This window comes from Mixophyes fleayi, chromosome 1, assembly GCF_038048845.1.
Source record: "Mixophyes fleayi isolate aMixFle1 chromosome 1, aMixFle1.hap1, whole genome shotgun sequence".
Classification (NCBI taxonomy): Eukaryota; Metazoa; Chordata; class Amphibia; order Anura; family Limnodynastidae; genus Mixophyes; species Mixophyes fleayi.
Genome location: NC_134402.1, coordinates 36,411,334 through 36,430,165, shown reverse-complemented (window position 1 = coordinate 36,430,165; position 18,832 = coordinate 36,411,334). Strand labels below are relative to the sequence as shown.

The 18,832-nt window shown below is 38.1% G+C and overlaps 1 protein-coding gene across 2 annotated transcripts in view; it reads right to left on the bottom strand.

Moving 5' to 3' along the window:
- ACOX3 (acyl-CoA oxidase 3, pristanoyl) overlaps positions 1–18,832 on the bottom strand; it is a 79,823-nt gene that overhangs the window by 24,171 nt on the left and 36,820 nt on the right. For both annotated transcript variants that reach the window (XM_075194381.1, XM_075194382.1), the window contains exons 11-13: positions 13,655–13,775; positions 10,921–11,043; positions 8,922–9,035 (exon numbers count right to left, since the gene is read on the bottom strand). In XM_075194381.1, the coding sequence (XP_075050482.1) occupies positions 8,922–9,035; positions 10,921–11,043; positions 13,655–13,775 (358 nt within the window). The remainder of the gene's footprint in view (positions 1–8,921; positions 9,036–10,920; positions 11,044–13,654; positions 13,776–18,832) is intronic.

The window sequence follows — 18,832 nt, the reverse complement described above, 5'->3', positions numbered from 1 at the left end:
TTCTAGCTGGTCCAATATTAAATATGATGAAGCACATGTCCTTGTGTTTCAAACTCCCATTGTCCCATAGATTATAAGCTTGCAAGCAGGGTTCTCTTACCTCTCTGTCTGTATGTATTACCCATTATTGTTTTATGGACCCTGCGCCCGCTTCACATGACTTTGCTTGAAAAGGGAGAGCTGCGTGCACCTAACAGTAGTGCACGCAGCATTGCACGTGTATATTATGGGGATAGGAAGAGTTGGAAAGCAGCCAAGCACTGTCTAAAATTATAACCACGCCCCCATGCATGCTGGTCACGCCCACTGGCGGCGTGGTGTGGAAATCCCCCTCTGCAAATCCTGCGTTTGCTCCTGGGTGAAGAGCTGGATACTGTTTCTATGGGTGGATTGTTTGAGCGTAAATTACGCCCAACATGCGTCAAACTCAGCATGAGGCTCATAATGCTAAATTTCATTCATGTGTCATCTCGTTGTTTATAGAACAATTATAATTGATGACAGGCGTTGTTATTTGTGATAAAAACTCTTTAACAGCAAAGACCATTACAACCCAATTGAACAGGTTGCTGATATACATGTATGGCTCAGCTGGGAACACAACTAAGTCACAAGCAGACCGTACATGACAGCACATATACAATTAACTTCCAGGAAAGGAAAGAAAAATACCTAAACAGTTTCTTGGTAGATAAAGAACATCTGGTGTTAATTCAGAGCAGTTGTTCCCATGACTCACAGCTGTGCTTCACTTACAATGTTTGCATAAAGAATTTGATTGGCCTAAATGATATGTTGTGTAATTTTCCCCAAGTACTGTAAGAAAGTGTTTATCATTGTATCTGTGCGTGAAGCTGTAAAAGTTCTATCACTCGGATAAGAACAATAAGGCACTGTGGTAATTGTATTAGAAAGAGGCTCCAGACATTACTGGTGCCTTATATTGCTCGAATCATCATTACCCCAAGAGAGCCAGGGGGGTTTTGTGAAGAACCCAACTGTATCTAATCTCAAAGAATCTCGTGATGTTTAATAAAAAAAAAAAATATAAGGAAATTAAATAAGGAAGTGTAAAGAGCAAAATTGAGTGAAAGTGTCTTTTATTTTATTTTGGCGAATTGCAAATGGTCCTGCAATGCTAAAAATAGACTATACAAATTAAGCGATTAACGTTTTAGCAAAGTTGATCACGGGCAATAAGAAAAAAGAAAAGAAAGATAAAAACTATGTATCCTAGTATCCTATTGAGCTCTTCAATCTTTTTTTAAGATGTCATACTTTTCCAGAACACAATATATGCATTATTAAAAGAAAGTATTAATATAAGATATATTATTACATATATAAAGTAACATCATATTAGGTAAAACAAGAATACAGTTGAAATGAACTAGAAAGATGTTCAGAACTTGCAAACTGCAAAATGAAACAAAAAGTAAAGCAATATTCTAAGCAGAAAGCATTAGGTGTGTGATAGGTAGGGTTCTTGTAGGTGCATTGACTGGAAAATGTACTGGTGGTACAGAAGACAGGAAGCAATATTTGGTCAGTGATTTGACATGTGGAGTAAGAGAGTTCCAAGTTGGATTTAAGAGTGTTGATGGTGATAGCATTTGCCTGACTATGAAGTTGTGCGAACCGTGTAAGAAGTATGCTGCTGGTTTGTGCTATTTGACATAACTGGGACAAAATTATATATATATATATATATATATATATATATATATATATATATATATATATATACACATACATACCCAACCAATACATCTAATCAAGGCAGTCAAGGCCTTGAGACTCAGATGACATTTCACACAAGCTCTAATCACTAGCTGTGCAGCAATACTGACTCACGCTATTTATTTTGTCCTGTGCGAGGACCACAAATCTCCTTGCACCACCCAGCAAATAATCACCTATCCTTATTACCCTTCTACTGTAGATGGTCAATGCAAAATAACTTACAGAAGATGCATCAGTTTTGGAAATCATTCATCTAATTTAGTTTATTTATTTCATTATACAAACACAGGTAAGCCCTCTACCCGGATCACAATGTGCTACCATCTGATTGCATGTCAATGTTAAATAGACAATTGTAAAATATAGAAATTACTTTTCCACTAATTAAAAATGATTACAGATTATGTTTCAAGACTCAATTTCAAGCTGTCTCCAAGTGGAACCCAAGACTCAATTCCAGGCTGGCTACAAATATGATCCAAAACGGAATTCCAGGCTAATCACAAGTCTGACCCAAGATTGAAGTTCCGACTGGAGACAAGTCTTCAATATATTCTATGGTGCATTCAATATAGGAGTTCCTGAATGATCAGGCTCCTCTTGGATAGAGCGGAAAATAGCCACAGAATCAAACAATATTATAGAAAAAGGGGAGCCCAGAGTTCTCTTTCATACAATTTGCATTACATGTACCTTCCGATGGGTATGTTTAATGCATTGACAAAACTAATATATTGTGACTATATAAAATACTGATCCCATAGGTCTAAAGACTATACAATAATAATCAACAATAGCACGTTAACAATCTATATACTTACTTAAAAAAACACAGTAAGAGTATGTTCCAGTTTAAATAAAGCAATCTGTAGCTAAAGACATTTTATTCAAACACAAATTAGCCACATGGGTACAATGTGTCTGCATCCTCATTTTACAGGGTAATTTGTTATGCCTAGCAACAGATGACAGGGCTGAGAAAGAAATGTAAACATGGCTGTGTGTATAGGGCGGTGACCAGACAATCTTCCTACTTCTTTGCAGACAGTCAGGGTGTGGAGCTTATACTTGCATCTAAGGCATCACCAGGGAATTGTCATTTTTGTGACCTAGATTCTGAGCATACTTCTGTCAACAGTCACAAAGTTACTGAAGTATGATGCACAAGACATAAGACACTCCTAGGGAAAACAGCTGCAAACTGATGTAGCCCTACAGAACAAGAAAGTGATAACTAAGCTAGTCGACAGAGATGGAGAATACTGGGAGGCGTGTAATGCAGTGGAAGAAAGAATTCTAGCATTATTCTGCATACACATTTTTTCCTAGTATGGTCTTCGGAAAAAAATAAATAAAAAAGAAGCAACAAATTTCCCTAAAACAACATATCGGTAGTAGGGGTATAAATTGTAAGTATTTATGGCTGGAGGGTATGAATCAGAGAAGTACAACCGAAAAGACCTTTTGATCTCACTTAATATGGCCACAGACACGAAGGTTCCCGATCACAGACAGACCAGCTTTTTCTTTAGACTTGTTCAACCACGAGCCCCATAAAGTCCAGACGGCCTATGGCACATGCCAACGTGGCAACTGACGGCATTCAGAATACATGATCAAAATCACATCACATTTTCATCTGGTAGTTATTTTGGGGCCAAACACATAGATGTTGGCAATTGTTTTTCCTCAAAGACGGCCAAACTGACAATGAATAGTACCATGAACAGGGTTTCTATGATACAGTCCTCACGTACTCGCAGCAGGTCATTTATGGAGGATTTCTTGCAGAGGAGCTTTAAGCTATATGACAGGTTTAGTTATTATTCCATCTTTTTCCACAGATAAATATCCTCAGAACATGATCTGCTGGGGGTACTTGAGGACCTCAGTTGCACAACCACTACTGTGCGTTGTGTAGAAGCTAAAGGTCGGCAGCATTTAGGATCACTGCTTTCCTTTCTCCACAACTTGACCTGAAAAAAAATGTCATCTTTTCTCAATGTGTTGGTTTTGCTGGGAATAGAACTTTGTTTTGGTGCCATGGGTGAGCTATTATCTTTTTAAATGTATAGACTTTATATAGTGGGAAACGTTCCAAAAACACTCTTCTGTAGAACGCTTCCCTTAGTAACTTCCACACAACTAGATTAACACATGAACTATATCTCTGATTTCATTCTGTGACTTCTATCATTTATAATTTCCGGGTTGAGACCCAAAACATGAGTCGGCCAAGTGATTTAAGTTGGTTATTCATGATTTTGTCTCTGCAAATCTACTATCAACTAATACACTTATCATTCAGGTTTGAATATAATTTCTAATAGTTCCTCAACTTTCTATTAATTTTTTTTTTAATACAGGTCTGGATCTATTATTCGGACCGCTTATTTTTCCCATAATTTGATCTACCATGCCTAAAATATCCTAAACTACATTTAAAATGAGTCTGTCTACACACTACACCAGGTAATCCTCTAGTTATTACCGAATCCAATAAAAAATATTTTTACTAACCTACAAAGCAATCAACAAAGCTGCACCAACATACATCTCCTCTCCTGTCTCAAATTATCTCCCAACTCGCCAACTCCGTTCTGCGTCTCTCATCCACCCTCATTACATCCTCCTCATTCCCGTTTACAGGACTTTTTTCCTGCTGCACCCACTCTACGAAATTCTCTCCCTCGCACAATAAGATTCTCCTCTGGTCAACAAACTTTCAAGCGTTCTCTGAAAACCCACCTCTTCAGACAAGCTTATAATATTCCTCAACCAGCCTCTTAACCTCACTATATTACCCTATTACCACCCGTTATACAACTACCCCTTGACCAACATTGTTGTGTGACAGGATCATTTAGCTTATGGGTCACTTTTACCTTTGCAGTCTGGCTGGACCGAAATGCAAAATGTAGACTTAACCTCATGTATCAAACGCCCATTGTCCCATAGATTGTAAGCTTATGAGCAGGGATTTCTCACGTCTTTGTCTGTTTTACCAGTTTGTTTATTAGTTTACTGTGTTTGTCCACAATTGTAAAGCACTACGGAATATGTTGGCGCTATATGAATAAATGATGATGATGTTTACCAGGTCTCCTCTTAGTGATTTCACTAGGAAATGATTAGTGATCACAGTATTTTCTTTATTTTCTGGATAACAGACACATTAAAACTGGATTAAGTTCTGTTTCTAACTTTATACATATCCCAATATTTTGCAGTAAATGATAGCCAGGCCAACCGTTGTCAAGATCATCCATAGTATAGTATGGTCAATGCCTACATTGGTTAGAATATCCACATAGATTAGAATACAACCATGGGTGGCACTATACACATTACATATAGCTCTCTTATATCAGGGTCACTGGCTTTAAAGGGCCTATCACTAACACTTTTTAAACTGCCCTTGTTTTAACTGCAATCACCTTTGGACCAATCAGGTAAGTTTCCCCGAGGAGCCGATAGAGGGAAGGGCAGGTGCTATGTTTGTACATTGTTCTGAGGCTGCTGGAAATTCTATTTATGTTATCTGAGCGGTAAAATAACAGTAAGATTATATATAGGATAGATATACACTCAGTGACTAATTAATGAGATGGGATCACTCATTAAAGAGCAAAAGGAAAATATACCCAAGTCGCAAGTAATGTTCCTTTTCAATCTACTTTTCCATATACATTCAGTAAAACATATTCTACACGCATCACATGAATGGTAATCTCCTAGGCACATAAATGAAATGGAACTATATAAAAATGATAATATAAGATCATTAAAGTATATTTATAGTGTCAATGGGGATCTGAAATCTTCTGACAAGATTGCAATGTCTGTATGCCTGTGCATTTAAAGGCCACAAAGATATGTAATTGTTCCTCCCAGTCCATTGAAAGTTGTTTAGCTTAATTGATTTACTGTATGTAGCAGCTCCCGTGACTCCGGTTGGGGAGAGAGGCATCTTAGTAAAAATTTTACATAGGTGGTAGTGCAGCTTTAAATGGCAAATGTATTTGTGTATTTAACTCTGTGCGTGATTTTAAAATGCTTTGCGTGTTCATCTGGCAGCAAAATGGTTTAAAACATTTTAAAATACATTTTCCGTAGGGAAAGGGGAGGTAACATTCTTGGGGGCTTGGTATAACTTCAAAGAGTTCTATTGTTTCAGAAGATCTCTGGTGCCCAGCTATTGCCCAAATAGCATTTGATTAAGAAAGATATTTTGGCTAAGTATCTAAAGAACTGAAAGTCGAAACATCTTTATTACATTAAGGCAAATGTATGGCTTGTTCTATAGAATATCTTCTTCCTAGAGCTTTGATTTTTTTTTTTTTAAATCTCCACAAAATTGATTCAATATCTTGCACAAAATACATTTTATTGCTTGTACTGCACCATTTTGTAATGGGGCAACTCCTCCAGTATTATATTATATATTGTTTACATATAAAACAACATTTTATATTACAGCTGGATGTTACTGCCGTCACTGAAGTAGTTTAATCTGAATTTAATCTGGAGCAAAGAAGCTTGAGACTCATTTAAATGTAATCCAAATAACACATTCAGAAATAAAATGTCATGTGCCATAAAACAAAATAACCCTTGAAATTTGTATTCATTTATTATAGGGCTTTAGATATTGTCTATAAATTTGCTGGCAGATTTTGCCGTTCAGTTGACAGCCATTCTCTTTGTCTCTGCTCATAATTCATTTATCTAATCCAAGAGCCCTCCTGTCAGTCTTATTGATGTGTTAGAATTCTCCCACATTACCATATCTTGAGGACTTGGTATACGGGTAAGCAGTGGGCATACGGTCACTGGAAGAAGAGTGTGGATAAAGGAATGTCAGGAAAAAGTCCCTTTTTTAAAAAAAATAGATATGTTTATTCGCTTCATTTATACAGATAAATGGATGACTGAATAAATATATAATTATTGTCAGATTTTATCTAGTTACTGTGATGGTACTGGTAATTCTGCTTTACTATTCAGGACAGTTATTCTCTCTCTTCTCTTTCATATAATATATTTATGTCCTGTTAGTCTTATTAAAGTTTTATCTTGCGTGGTTGTTTCCTCTGACAAAGTAATAGATTGGGACATAGTGACACCAGGAGCCTGGTACGGTGTCACTGAGGACATGATAAGAACCAAAGAGAATATAACACTCTCTATTTTCACAAGCTATTTGGTAAAAATCACTCTGTCACTGCTTTTTATTGGAAACACTATCGGTGAGATCAAAGCCTCTTGTATTTTTGGTTTGTTATGAAGGGGCGGAGAAGGCTTGATTACCCTCTGGCCAGAACGTGTCACTAAACCCTATACTCAAATATAAACATTGATGTCTATTCACTTTATTCAATGTGTGTTACGTAGCAGAGACCTTTTCTTTTTTCTCTAATCATAACTCTCAACGTTTGCTTCTATCCCGAAAGTATGTCCGATATCAAATTACGCTTTGCAAACGATTTCCCTGCATTCAGCACAGTTAAGTAAACATTATTTGAGGTTAGAATGCAGAAAGTCTTGGGAAGCGATCTCTATCAGTTTATCTTACACAGTTGTTCCATAAGATAGACAATTTATCTGTTCTATGGGAAAAAGTGGTAGGAAGCTTATGGGATTTATCAACCACTACAGTCTATTTGACAAAACACCTTTTACATGACACACATGATTAATCAGGATCACATCTGCATTATGTTAAAACTTTCAGACGATTATCTGATGGGAAACTGTAACGCGAAAAGGACAAAACACTGGAAGAGGTCTACATCATTGGAAAGGACAATACAGCTTTTCTTACTTTTGGCATTACGTGATTATTTAAAGGGTCACTGAGAATGATTTGCATATTAGCTTCCAATCTTAATTACAGTATGTCCTGAAGATTGCAATGAAGAGTGTCACATACTGGTCATCCTTGGGCACTGATGCGCCAATTATCTCTCATATGAGACATGTCCCTCACTAATGACCAACAATGGATGTGCACAACAGAAAAGATAATTAGTGCCATCCGTAATGATAGTGGTACCACTTACCCCGCAATATCTACAGTGCTCGCTCAAGTTTTATGTGAGACATGGTCGATCATCTGATTTTAAAGTGGTGGACACAGGAATTGTATATGGAATGATGGAGCAGACCCAAACACACCAGCGGGACCCTATATTAACCATGACGAGCAGAGCTCGGTGAACGCACCGCTGCACACACTTCCTGGGCTGAGAAGAACTCCCATGAAGATGGTCTACGGAGATATTTGTGGGACTGAAGGTCCAAATGAAAAGACGCCTGGTGGACAGAGTAAAACCTCACTTCAAAGTCCAATATGTTATGATCACCCGCTACACTAATTACAACCTTTTCTCCTAAAATAGTGCTCGTTCCAGCCCCGTTTATGTCCTAGATAATCATAAGAGTGAGGAGACATTGGGACTGTAACACTACTGTGCTGTAATGTGTATACTGCATTGTTCTTAGTTCTCTACAGAATATAAAATGTGCACGTCTGCTATATACGGATGACAAAGAAGGATCATGGCCTCGCAATAAACCGAGATCCCTCTCTGAACCACTAATTACTCAACACATTAAGTTTTACAACTTTACAGATCCCACCACTCCCTCGCACAAGCTGCCATATTCACACAAACTGCCATATTCACACAAGCGTCCATGTGCGTCCTGTAAAACCAAGCGCATTTACCTACAAATAAGCGCAGTATGTCCCTAAACAATGTTTGTGCTGTGGGCCTTCATTTGTGCACTTTTGTAAATAACCCCTTGTGTGTGGAGTGCAAACAAACAACTGGTATAATACAATGTACACAATTATAATTCTATAACCAGGCACCATCTGCAATTTGTGTTAATACAGAAACTGTAGATTCAATTCCCTTTTAATAAATATGGATTTGTGCCCTAAAAAAAGGGAACTGGATTAGAGAACTGGGGGCTGGCGCAGGACATTACATGCAAAGTAACGTCAATGCAAAAACTGTCATTAAAGTTAGATATAAAATAGCGCATTATTCTCAGATGCGGTTTAAATAAAGGCATGATTGTGTAAAAGCTGGATCTTATGTTTCTGATTCAGGATTGTAGCAATAATGGCCCATAATTTGCAAAAACACCACATTATATTACCACATTACCTCTACAGTCCAGACATTCTTGAACGGTTCGTGCTGTAAACTTGCTTTTTAAGATAGTCTTAAAATCATTGAGGAACTCGATAGATCCAAGAGGAGATTCACACGGGGTGTTACCTGTTGAGATGTAAAATGCAGAGTCAGACATTAACAAAATTATAATAATTCTCAAATCAACCAGTAATCATTAATTCACAAGTGTAGATTAAATCTTGTGAATGATATACTTTAAATTAGTTATATGTCATACAAAATACAATGTTGGTTACCTACAATCATGTGAAAAAGGACGTGCACCCTCTTTTAAATCTTTGTTTTTACATATTGGAACATAATTGACAATCATCTAATCCACACAGAGTTCTAAAATGTAATAAATTGAATCTCATGTAACAAAAAACAGATTTTATTTTGCCCTTATTTATTTAAGAAAAATTAGCCAACATGAAGCAGCCATGCGTTAAAGTCAGTACACACCATGACTCAGTAGCTTGTAGAACCACCTTTTAGCGAAAACTTGAAGTTGGGTTTTATATGTGAGTTTATCATTCCCTAATATCACAATTCAGGAAGTTTGGGCCACTCCTCATTACAACACTGTTTCAAGTTCATTTACAAGGGCTTGTTTATGCACAGCTGTTAAGGTGACGCGACAACACCTCAATTGGGTTGGGGTGTGGATTTTGACTTGTCCATTTTAAAACCTTGATTCTTTTCTTTTTCAGCTATTCAGCTGTAGATTTGCTGGGGTGCTTAGGATCATTGTTCCGTTGCATGATTAAATTTCGGCCAAAGGTTCAACTCAACAAAATGAGATGAGACGGACTGCATTACTTTCCTCTAGAGCAGTCTGGTATAAAGAGGAGCTCATCGTGGATTTAATGATTGCGAGGCCTCCAAGTCCAGAGGCTGTAAAACTACCCCAAATTATCACCCTTCCATGTCTGTGCTTGACAGCTGGTATGAGGTTCTTGTGGGGATACACTACGCTTCACCAAATATGACGTTGTGCAATAGGAGCAACAACTCCACTTTAGTACGGTCTGCCCAGAAGTGTTGTGTGTTGTTCAGATGTAAAACCTAAGTTGTAGTGTAACTATAAGGGCTGTCTCCTGGCTATCCTTTCATGAATCATCATCATCACCATTTATTTATATAGCGCCACTGATTCCACAGCGTTGTACAGAGAGCTCATTCACATCAGTCCCTGCCCCATTGGGGGGGGGGGGGGAAGAGAAAGAGAGAAAGAGAGAAAGAGAGAAAGAGAGAAAGAGAGAAAGAGAGAAAGAGAGAAGAGAGAGAAAGAGAGAAGAGAGAGAAAGAGAGAAAGAGAGAAGAGAGAAAGAGAGAGACACTAGGGTCAATTTTGACAGCAGCCAATTAACCTACTAGTATGTGTTTGGAGTAAGGGAGGAAACCAGAGCACCTGGAGGAAACCCACGCAAACATGGGGAGAACATACAAACTCCACACAGATAAGGCCATGGTCGGGAATTGAACTCATGACCCCAGTGCTGTGAGGCAGAAGTGCTAACCACTGAGCCACCGTGCTGCCCTGAATGCCTTACTGTCGCTGTCTTTTTCTGATGGTGACATGACATGAATTTTAACATTTATCATGTTGACAGAGGACTCTAGATCCAGGGCTGTAGCTTTAAAGCGGACAACAGTCAATCAAAAAATAATTTTACATAGTTTTGAGTTTCTGATTGGATGCTTAGACAAGCATAGATAGCCAGGATCATGTACACATTTCAAAATGCTTGATGGCACTTAATTGAAAGAAAAAAAAACCCAAGAAATAAAAAACAAACAAACCAACAAACAGAGTAGAAATAATAAAAAAAAAAAAAAAAAAAAAAAAAGACAGTACATGGAACAACCCCCCACCACCATTACCCACTGTCAGAACAGCCCGAGCTCACATTTAAAAAAATTAAATTAGAGAACACTTGAAAATATGAACTACTGTTTCCAAACAATCAACATTGAAGAGACTGACCTTCATGTATGGAGTGGACTAAACTCAGCAAATAATTACTGGTTTGCTGGAGCAGAACGTTGTTATCTCCCTCATAAGTGCAGTTCGGATCGTTGTCGTTGCGGATGTCACCTAAACGGTTCACTTTAAATGGAAACACATGCCATGGTTAGGTACACGTATCGCTACAGAGGACTTTCTTTTAAATGGGGGCTTTCTTTCAAAAATCCTTGTAAAATAACCTGCACAGGTCAAACACGTACTAAATAAAACTAACTTGAGTGATTCTCTATTGGAAATTGAATTATGAATTATTATAAGCAGAAAATTAGAAGTTCTAGAAAACGTATCAATATTGGCACCAAGAACGGGCAACTACTGTTTCTGAACAACTCCCATGAGGCTCTTGTTTCTAGCTGAAGGATTATGGGTAACGCATTTTAGGATTGTTGATGGGACAAATGTATGACCTCATAAATATACATTCAAAGCCGGATGCTGGAGAGAAGAGCTTCCGTAAGTATAATGGTAGAATAATGGAGGACACCAATATTTTCAAATCATTTACTGAAAGATTATAAGAAGTAAGAGGCTCTGGGTCACATGAAATATGGATATTGATTTCCAGGGCAGATTAAATCAGGAATCACACAGACAGTTTAATCTCTATGTGTAGAGGGTGTCAGGGCTGCAATTCCTTAAACATCTGTGACTCAGCTCTAGAAACAAGAGCTTACAAAGCAACATTCTACGTAGCCTTCTAGTGATCCGAGGATTTCACTTCATAGCAGAAAGATCTCGGGCCTTACACTAGCCACACAATAGGAGATTTCAAAGGCCAGATTTGCTATTTGTGGCCAACAAAAAAAGTGATCTTGAATTATCAAAATGCATTCTAACTAGATCAGTGGCCCAGACAGGAAGGAGAATCCTCTCATCCAATGGCAGCATATGGTCAATGTGACTAGATTATTTTGCCTAAAAATATAACTTGTTGGATCTAACCCTTCTACTGACAATGTAAGTAAGGGATTGGTCATCCATATTCTATTGTATAAGTGTAATTGTATACATGTGCAGAACTCCTAAAAGTATGAAACTTAAACACAGATCAGGGCTTGGAAAACAAAAAACCCTATTCACCAGATATGATTGGCCTAGACCAGGAGTCAGGGAACTTTTTTACCTTTTACCCCAAATTATATTTAGATACGCCGCTTGCCCCCTTGATTTGAAAGGAAGGAAATGATATATTGATTAATTATTGGAATTCAAACATTTATTGAGTTTATTCAAAATTTCTTTGAAACCTTCAACTTCAAAACTTCAGGTTTTGGAGAAATGATGCTGCTTAATTTTTGATACGAGAGCATCAATATTTGGGCATTTTGATGTCAGAGCAATTTGGATAAAGCCTTCAGCGTCCAACCGATTTCTCTGCTTTGTTTTTATGTTCGTTAGAGTGGAAAATCCTTGTTCGCAAAGGTAGGTTGTTGCAAAAGGCAGCAACTTTTTGACTGCCTCCTCATGTGCAATTTTGAATGCCTTTACAGCTGTTGACATCCAAAAATAAGACAGATCTGCTTTGTTTTCAAATGCAATATGTGCTTCATTATTGCATCGAAGCTCAAGAGGTGCCTCTGCCAACCCTTGAGGCTCTTCTGGTACAACAGCAATTTCACATTTAAAGGGGTCTACAATCCAACTGACAGCATGTGAATCGGCAGCATTACCCCCAGGAATTTCATTTTTACCCCATTTGGGGTAATTTACCCCTGTTCCCTGACCACTGGCCTAGACTGACAAGGCTATATCGCTGCAGATACACAATCACCTAAAAGCATAATGGTACAATAGATTATCCAGTGTTTAGTTGACTTACCACTGCAGTTAAAAATTAAAGTATTACTAAAGTACTCCACACTACATTACTGACAGATGAAGCCCCTCCATATGTTTAGGACAGTGTTTAAAAGGTATCTGAGGCTATAATCATTTGTCTTGCATCATTGGCATCACCCAGAGTATGAATCCACCAATCCACACAGTGCATTCCTACAAAGCAAGTCTACCTATCTGTCAGTCACTCTCTATCGATGCTGTGTTAAAGACACAGATCCCTCCTAACATGGCAACTGAATATCATCTGGCAACAGACGATTTATTAAAAAGGATAACAGTAATTTCAGCACTCCTAATATTTAGCATTGTTCATTTCTAAAAGAAGATACTTAAAATGTTATACAATTATACAGAAACAATATTAGAAGATTGCAAGGGGTATATTTACTAAACTGCGGGTTTGAAAAAGTGGAGATGTTGCCTATAGCAACCAATCAGATTCTAGTTATCATTTATTTAATACATTAAACAAAATGACAGCTAGGATCCGATTGGTTGCTATAGGCAACATCTCCACTATTTCAAACCCGCAGTTTAGTAAATATACCCCCAAATTTTCATATGAAATTTCAAAGTTATTCTTAAACAATGATATTTACTTATTATATCGTATTTCCTGTAACAGCTGTCAGTAATTGGATAGAACTAGTTTGGGAAAAAGCATAATTGTCTTATCAGTCTGCAATCTGAGAACTCCACCTTTTTGGAAAACATTAACAAATGCATTCAGTAATTCCTAATCAGTTCTTGGAACTTTCTGAACCGCAACGGATGATCGGTGGGGCGTAAAATCTCACACTGAGATGTAATCATGTTCCTTATGGTGACAGTAATCCCATTTCTGGTCACTTACTAGCTAGGAAGCCGTGACCTCCACAGGCTTCCCGGCATTCTTGAGCCCCGTGCTGTGCCGTCCATGAGGCCAGTGGCTTACCAGCGCAGGACAGAGCGTGGATTTCCTTGCCAAGTTCAGCCTGAAAATAAGTACACATATTATCAAATCATGCTGGAGGCGTACAAAGCACACAATCCATACAGGAAATTACCACGGTCAGAAGAAAGAAGAAAATAAAAAGATCAACTTAAAAGAGTACTGCAGTCAAGATAGATATTTTATCCAACAAATCCTTTATACTCAACTTATTGGCACAGTTTACATTTTAGATTGCTTAGATTTTTTTAAATTCAGAGGCTGGGGTAGTGTATTGCAACCTGTATTGATCCAATAGCTCTATAGGCTGTTCTCACTCAAAGTACTAATGTTCCCATCATGCCTTGAAAAGTACAAAACTCTAATTATTACATAGCCGGGCCAGTATATAAAACAACATAAATTGTATACGACTCTAATTACTAAATAAAAAACAGAAGTTTTATTGTATCCGGAGTTTCTCTGCTTCGACACATACTTCAGGCCTCAATCCATCTCAGGTGGCAGGGAGAGACTGCTTCTGCTCACACTCTGAAGCATTTTCTGAGCTAAAGTGCTAGGATCTCATAGCCGTACTCTAGAGAGCCTGGAGGAACAGTGCACCCAGGAAGAAAGAGAAAGAAAGATGTAGGATGGGCCTGGCCAACTTGTGGCACTCCAGGGGTTGTGAAACTACAAGCCCCAGCATACTTTGCCAATAGACAGCCAGACGATAGCTCTCAAGGAATGCTGGGACAACACCTGGTGAGCGACAGGTTGGCAAGACTTGATGTAGGAGATAAATTATGGTGGACCTGTTACGTACGTATATATATATATTTTTTTTTTCTTCTCGAGGAGCTGTGGCTGCTAGTGGGTTGACATTATTTTTCGCATATACACTGAAGATTTTTTTTACATAATAATATTGCAACTCATTTCTACCACCACTACGTCCCCACTAAGTGCCACCCACCTTGTGCCTAACCTTGCCCTCTAGGGTGTAAGCTCCCATGAGCAGGGAACCTCTTTCTGTCATTGTATCACTCTCTGCACCTCTAGACCAGCTCCTCCTGCCCAGTTTCTCGAGCCCATTCTCCTGGGCACAGCACACATAGGTATTACTTATCACTTGTGCTCAATGTCTAGTCACGAACGTGGTCTGTTAATTTGTAGCAAACCGGTCTCTTTCGAACAATGTAATTAAGAACTTTTTGCAGTTGTCTCTGTATGGTGTAGATGTCTACTCTATGTATGGAGCTGGGGACAATTTGTGGTGCCTTAAAAATTAAAGACAATAAAAGAGTGAGGACAGCTGACCACATCGCTTTGTACAGTTCCTGCCGTCTCCTGGTCTTATTATAACCATTCCTGACACCTCATAGGAAAGTGATGGAGCAACATTTAAAGACTGATTGTGATTAGAAACTAAAAAACAAAAAGTTGAAGAACACTCAATGTAGACAAGAAAATTGTGGTGAACTAACAGGTGCCCCTTTACACACACACATAGGCCTTAGAAATATATGTTTGGGGTAGGTTTTCTTTTGTGTTGTTTTGTGTAAGTAATGTGAGGCCGCAGCCTAGGGATCGGTCTGGGACTATGACATCATTAATCAGCTGCCTGATAGTTACACCCACTGGCAATTACAAAGTTCAAATGGGTTTAAATTAAACATTTAGTATACCTCTCCTTATAAAGACAGTATTCAATTTCAGTGCACTGTTTAAAAATACATTTTGAGAATTTGTATTTTTAGATTTACTTGCAAACTATAAATAACAAAGTAAAAATAGCACAACATATCTATTATTAATGGAACCATTTTGCCAAAACTAGGATTTTATGCTAACAGAAAGAGTGGAAGAGCTTTGACGGAGTATTGTGTGCAGTGTTCAGCCGGCTGAAAATATATTTTATTTTATTTAATTAAAGAAAAAAAAAAAAGAAGCAATCTCTCATCTACTTTGTAGCAGAAGAGTCCATGAACCTGTGATAACTGGCACCGTACAGGCAGCACGTGCTGGGAGGGCGCTGGTAACAACTTGTGAGCTGCTAGAAAATTAGGACAGATAACAGCTGGAAAGAGGACAGGGTGGCAGTGACATTGGCTGAAATATGTTCTCGGAACACACAAACTAATTACCAGAAGAGAATCTCAAGTTTATGGAATTAACTGGGTCTTGTGAACTACAGTGCTTGATGCACGTGATACTACTGGATAGACAATGTGGATATGTCAAACTGGATTCACATTTTCTAATTCAATAATACATCCAAGCATAATTAAAGTGCAGCCATACAAATATAATTAAATATACCAAATGTCAATAGTAAATCTCTGGCGAATATGGTATCAGCAACAGATCATCAATGTGAAGCCTGCTCCTGACCCCAAGCTGCAATGAGGATTTCTGTCTTGCTGTAGGCATTTAAGGATGGATAGCTATGCAGTGCCCCTGGGATAGTGCCATGCCTAAATTTGTCAGCTTGTTTTTTACTCTTTGCAGTGGATGCCAAAACAGCGCCCTCTAACTGCAGCCTAGATATATGTCATGCTAACCTATTTATCAGAACTGATTACTTTTGTCTTCTAACCTAATCCATTTGTACTACAAAACAACCTACCTGTTTTAGCCAATTCCTAAACTGTTCCATAATTCAATATTTAACCATAAGTACGTCTCATTAACAAAAACTAAAAAGTGCGCATGCTGCATTGTGATGTCACACAGCTACTGTTGCGCAAATGATACTGTTTTTATGGGGGCTGCGCCAGCGCAGGTGCAAACTTTTAGCAGATTCAAACCACTAAACGGCTGCCTCCAACGGAGGTAATTTATAAAATGCTAAAACAGCGGAGGGGCGGTGACATCACCAAAGAGGATTTTCACAACGCCTTCACTATTTTGCCCTTTACATAAGACCTCTAGTCATCCGTTCACTCGAAAACCAGTGATTTCATAAAGAGTTTAATTAATAGGCTGCAATCTCATATTTATTGGCTGAGCCTACAAAACGGTGTTGATGTAGTTTGCACTGGTGCAAGGGTCTGCGGAGTAGGATGGCAGCATTTGCAGGAGAGCAGAAGTTTGCGCTGGGCGATGGAAGGTGTTGGGCAGAGAGAGGGTGTACCTTGCTAATTTCAAGTGCACCTTGTTTTGAAAAAACAAAACAAGAAAAAAACCAAAATTGATTTTTGCACCAGCTCAGAATAAGAGGATTTTTAGTATCGTCCTTTACTTTCAACGAGACGCATTTCGCACTTTCCAGTTGCACTTCAGTGGAGAAGAACAATTCAAGGCACACTTCCAAGTAATTAGAAAAAAAAGCTTCAAACAGAAACGTGTCACATATAATACAAAACAGTTCCAATGGCCCCTCACTCTTATGATTAATTTAAGCCATAATTGTGGCTTAACGGAATGTATTTTAGGGTAAAAAATTAAAAGTTGAATACAATGTAAGGTGGGGTTCTTAAGCGTTAGAATGTTGGTCTTCTTCCCATTATTATACCTCCCTGCAAATCTAGATTCGTTTCTAGTTTATAGTGAAGTCGCCAAATATATGAAAGTAGTCGTGCGCCATGAAATGCGTTGGAGTGTCAATATAGGCAGAATGAAGCGGAATCTGAACAGTTTGCTGCACGCAACCAGTGTACATCATGGGTGGGCTATGTTCGTTGCATACTTCTAATCCAGACAACGAGAATATATAGATTATATGATTATCCATATATTTTACTATCTGCCTAAATTCATAAAATTCTTATAAATCCTGGAGGTAGACCAACAGTGGCAGGGATTGAATCTTTAACTTCACATATATCAGAATATGTTGATATTTTTTTTGAAGAAATACGTCACTAACCTACAATCATATTTCAAAGACACGACCAGTGTTTTACACCTATTCCAAGAGTTTGAATGGAAACCAGACTACTACTGGGTCACGATATGTTCAATCAATATATGCGTCTACCGAACATCAAAAACGTATAGAGGCATGTAGACAATTTCTCGATCCGGACACGGACTTAACAGACAAACATAAAGACCTTATTTGTGATCTTATTCTATTTATTTTAACACATAATTATTTTCAATTTTTAAATTTCTTTTATCTTCCAATGTGTGGGACAGCCATGGGAACCATTTTTGCACTTAGTTTAGCTAATCTTTCAATGGGTAGCTGGGAGCAGAAATACATTTTAAACCCCAACCCTTACACTAAAAATATAAAACTGTATAAATGCTATATAGATGACATCTTGGTTGTATGGAATGGAGACAGTGCTTCACTGAACTGGTTCCTTATATATATTGGCACTAATGAAGTTTACTGCCAAATCTGACAAAAAAATGGAATACTTAGACCTGGTTCAATAAGGAGTAGAGAAGAGAAGCAAAAAAAAATAATTAAATCAGTCGACACTAACAGCTATATCACTATCAGAGTGGTCATGTGAAAAATATGTAAAAACAACATTCCATACTCACAATTTTATAGGGTCAAAAGAAATTGCAATAAATGAGTCACAGTGCAAGGAACAGTTGGTTTCATATGCAAAAAGATTTAAACAGAGAGGCTACCCTGACAAACGTATTGATGGTACTATGACCAAAACTGAAGGTGTAAAGAGGTCTGACCTGCTGAACTACTCGACTAAAAATGAAAATGGAGACAATATGGCTTTCATAATATATTTGTCCTTGCCTAAGATGGCCGCCATCATGTATACTAATATACCCTTGGTGCAACGAATTATAGCTCCCCTCAACAAACTATGAGGCCTGGGTGTAATCAAAACTGGTCTCTTAGGGAGACGTTATAACTATCATGCCCCCATTACATTGGCAGAATTGCATCTAAATCGGTGGCCGTGCCTGCGCAGTAGCCCTATCGGCGGCGTGCGCATGTGCAAGATGGCGCTTGCTCTTTTCTAAAAATATGCGGTATGTACTCGTTGTTTGTATCTCCTGATGAAGTCTCAGTATATTAGAGAGTTGAGTTAAGAACGTCATCACCTTCATCTACTCCAGTGGACTTATCCCATTCTCCCTGTGAGAGCAATGATTCCTGACCTTAACCCTAAGAGAGATTGATGGACTAACATCTAA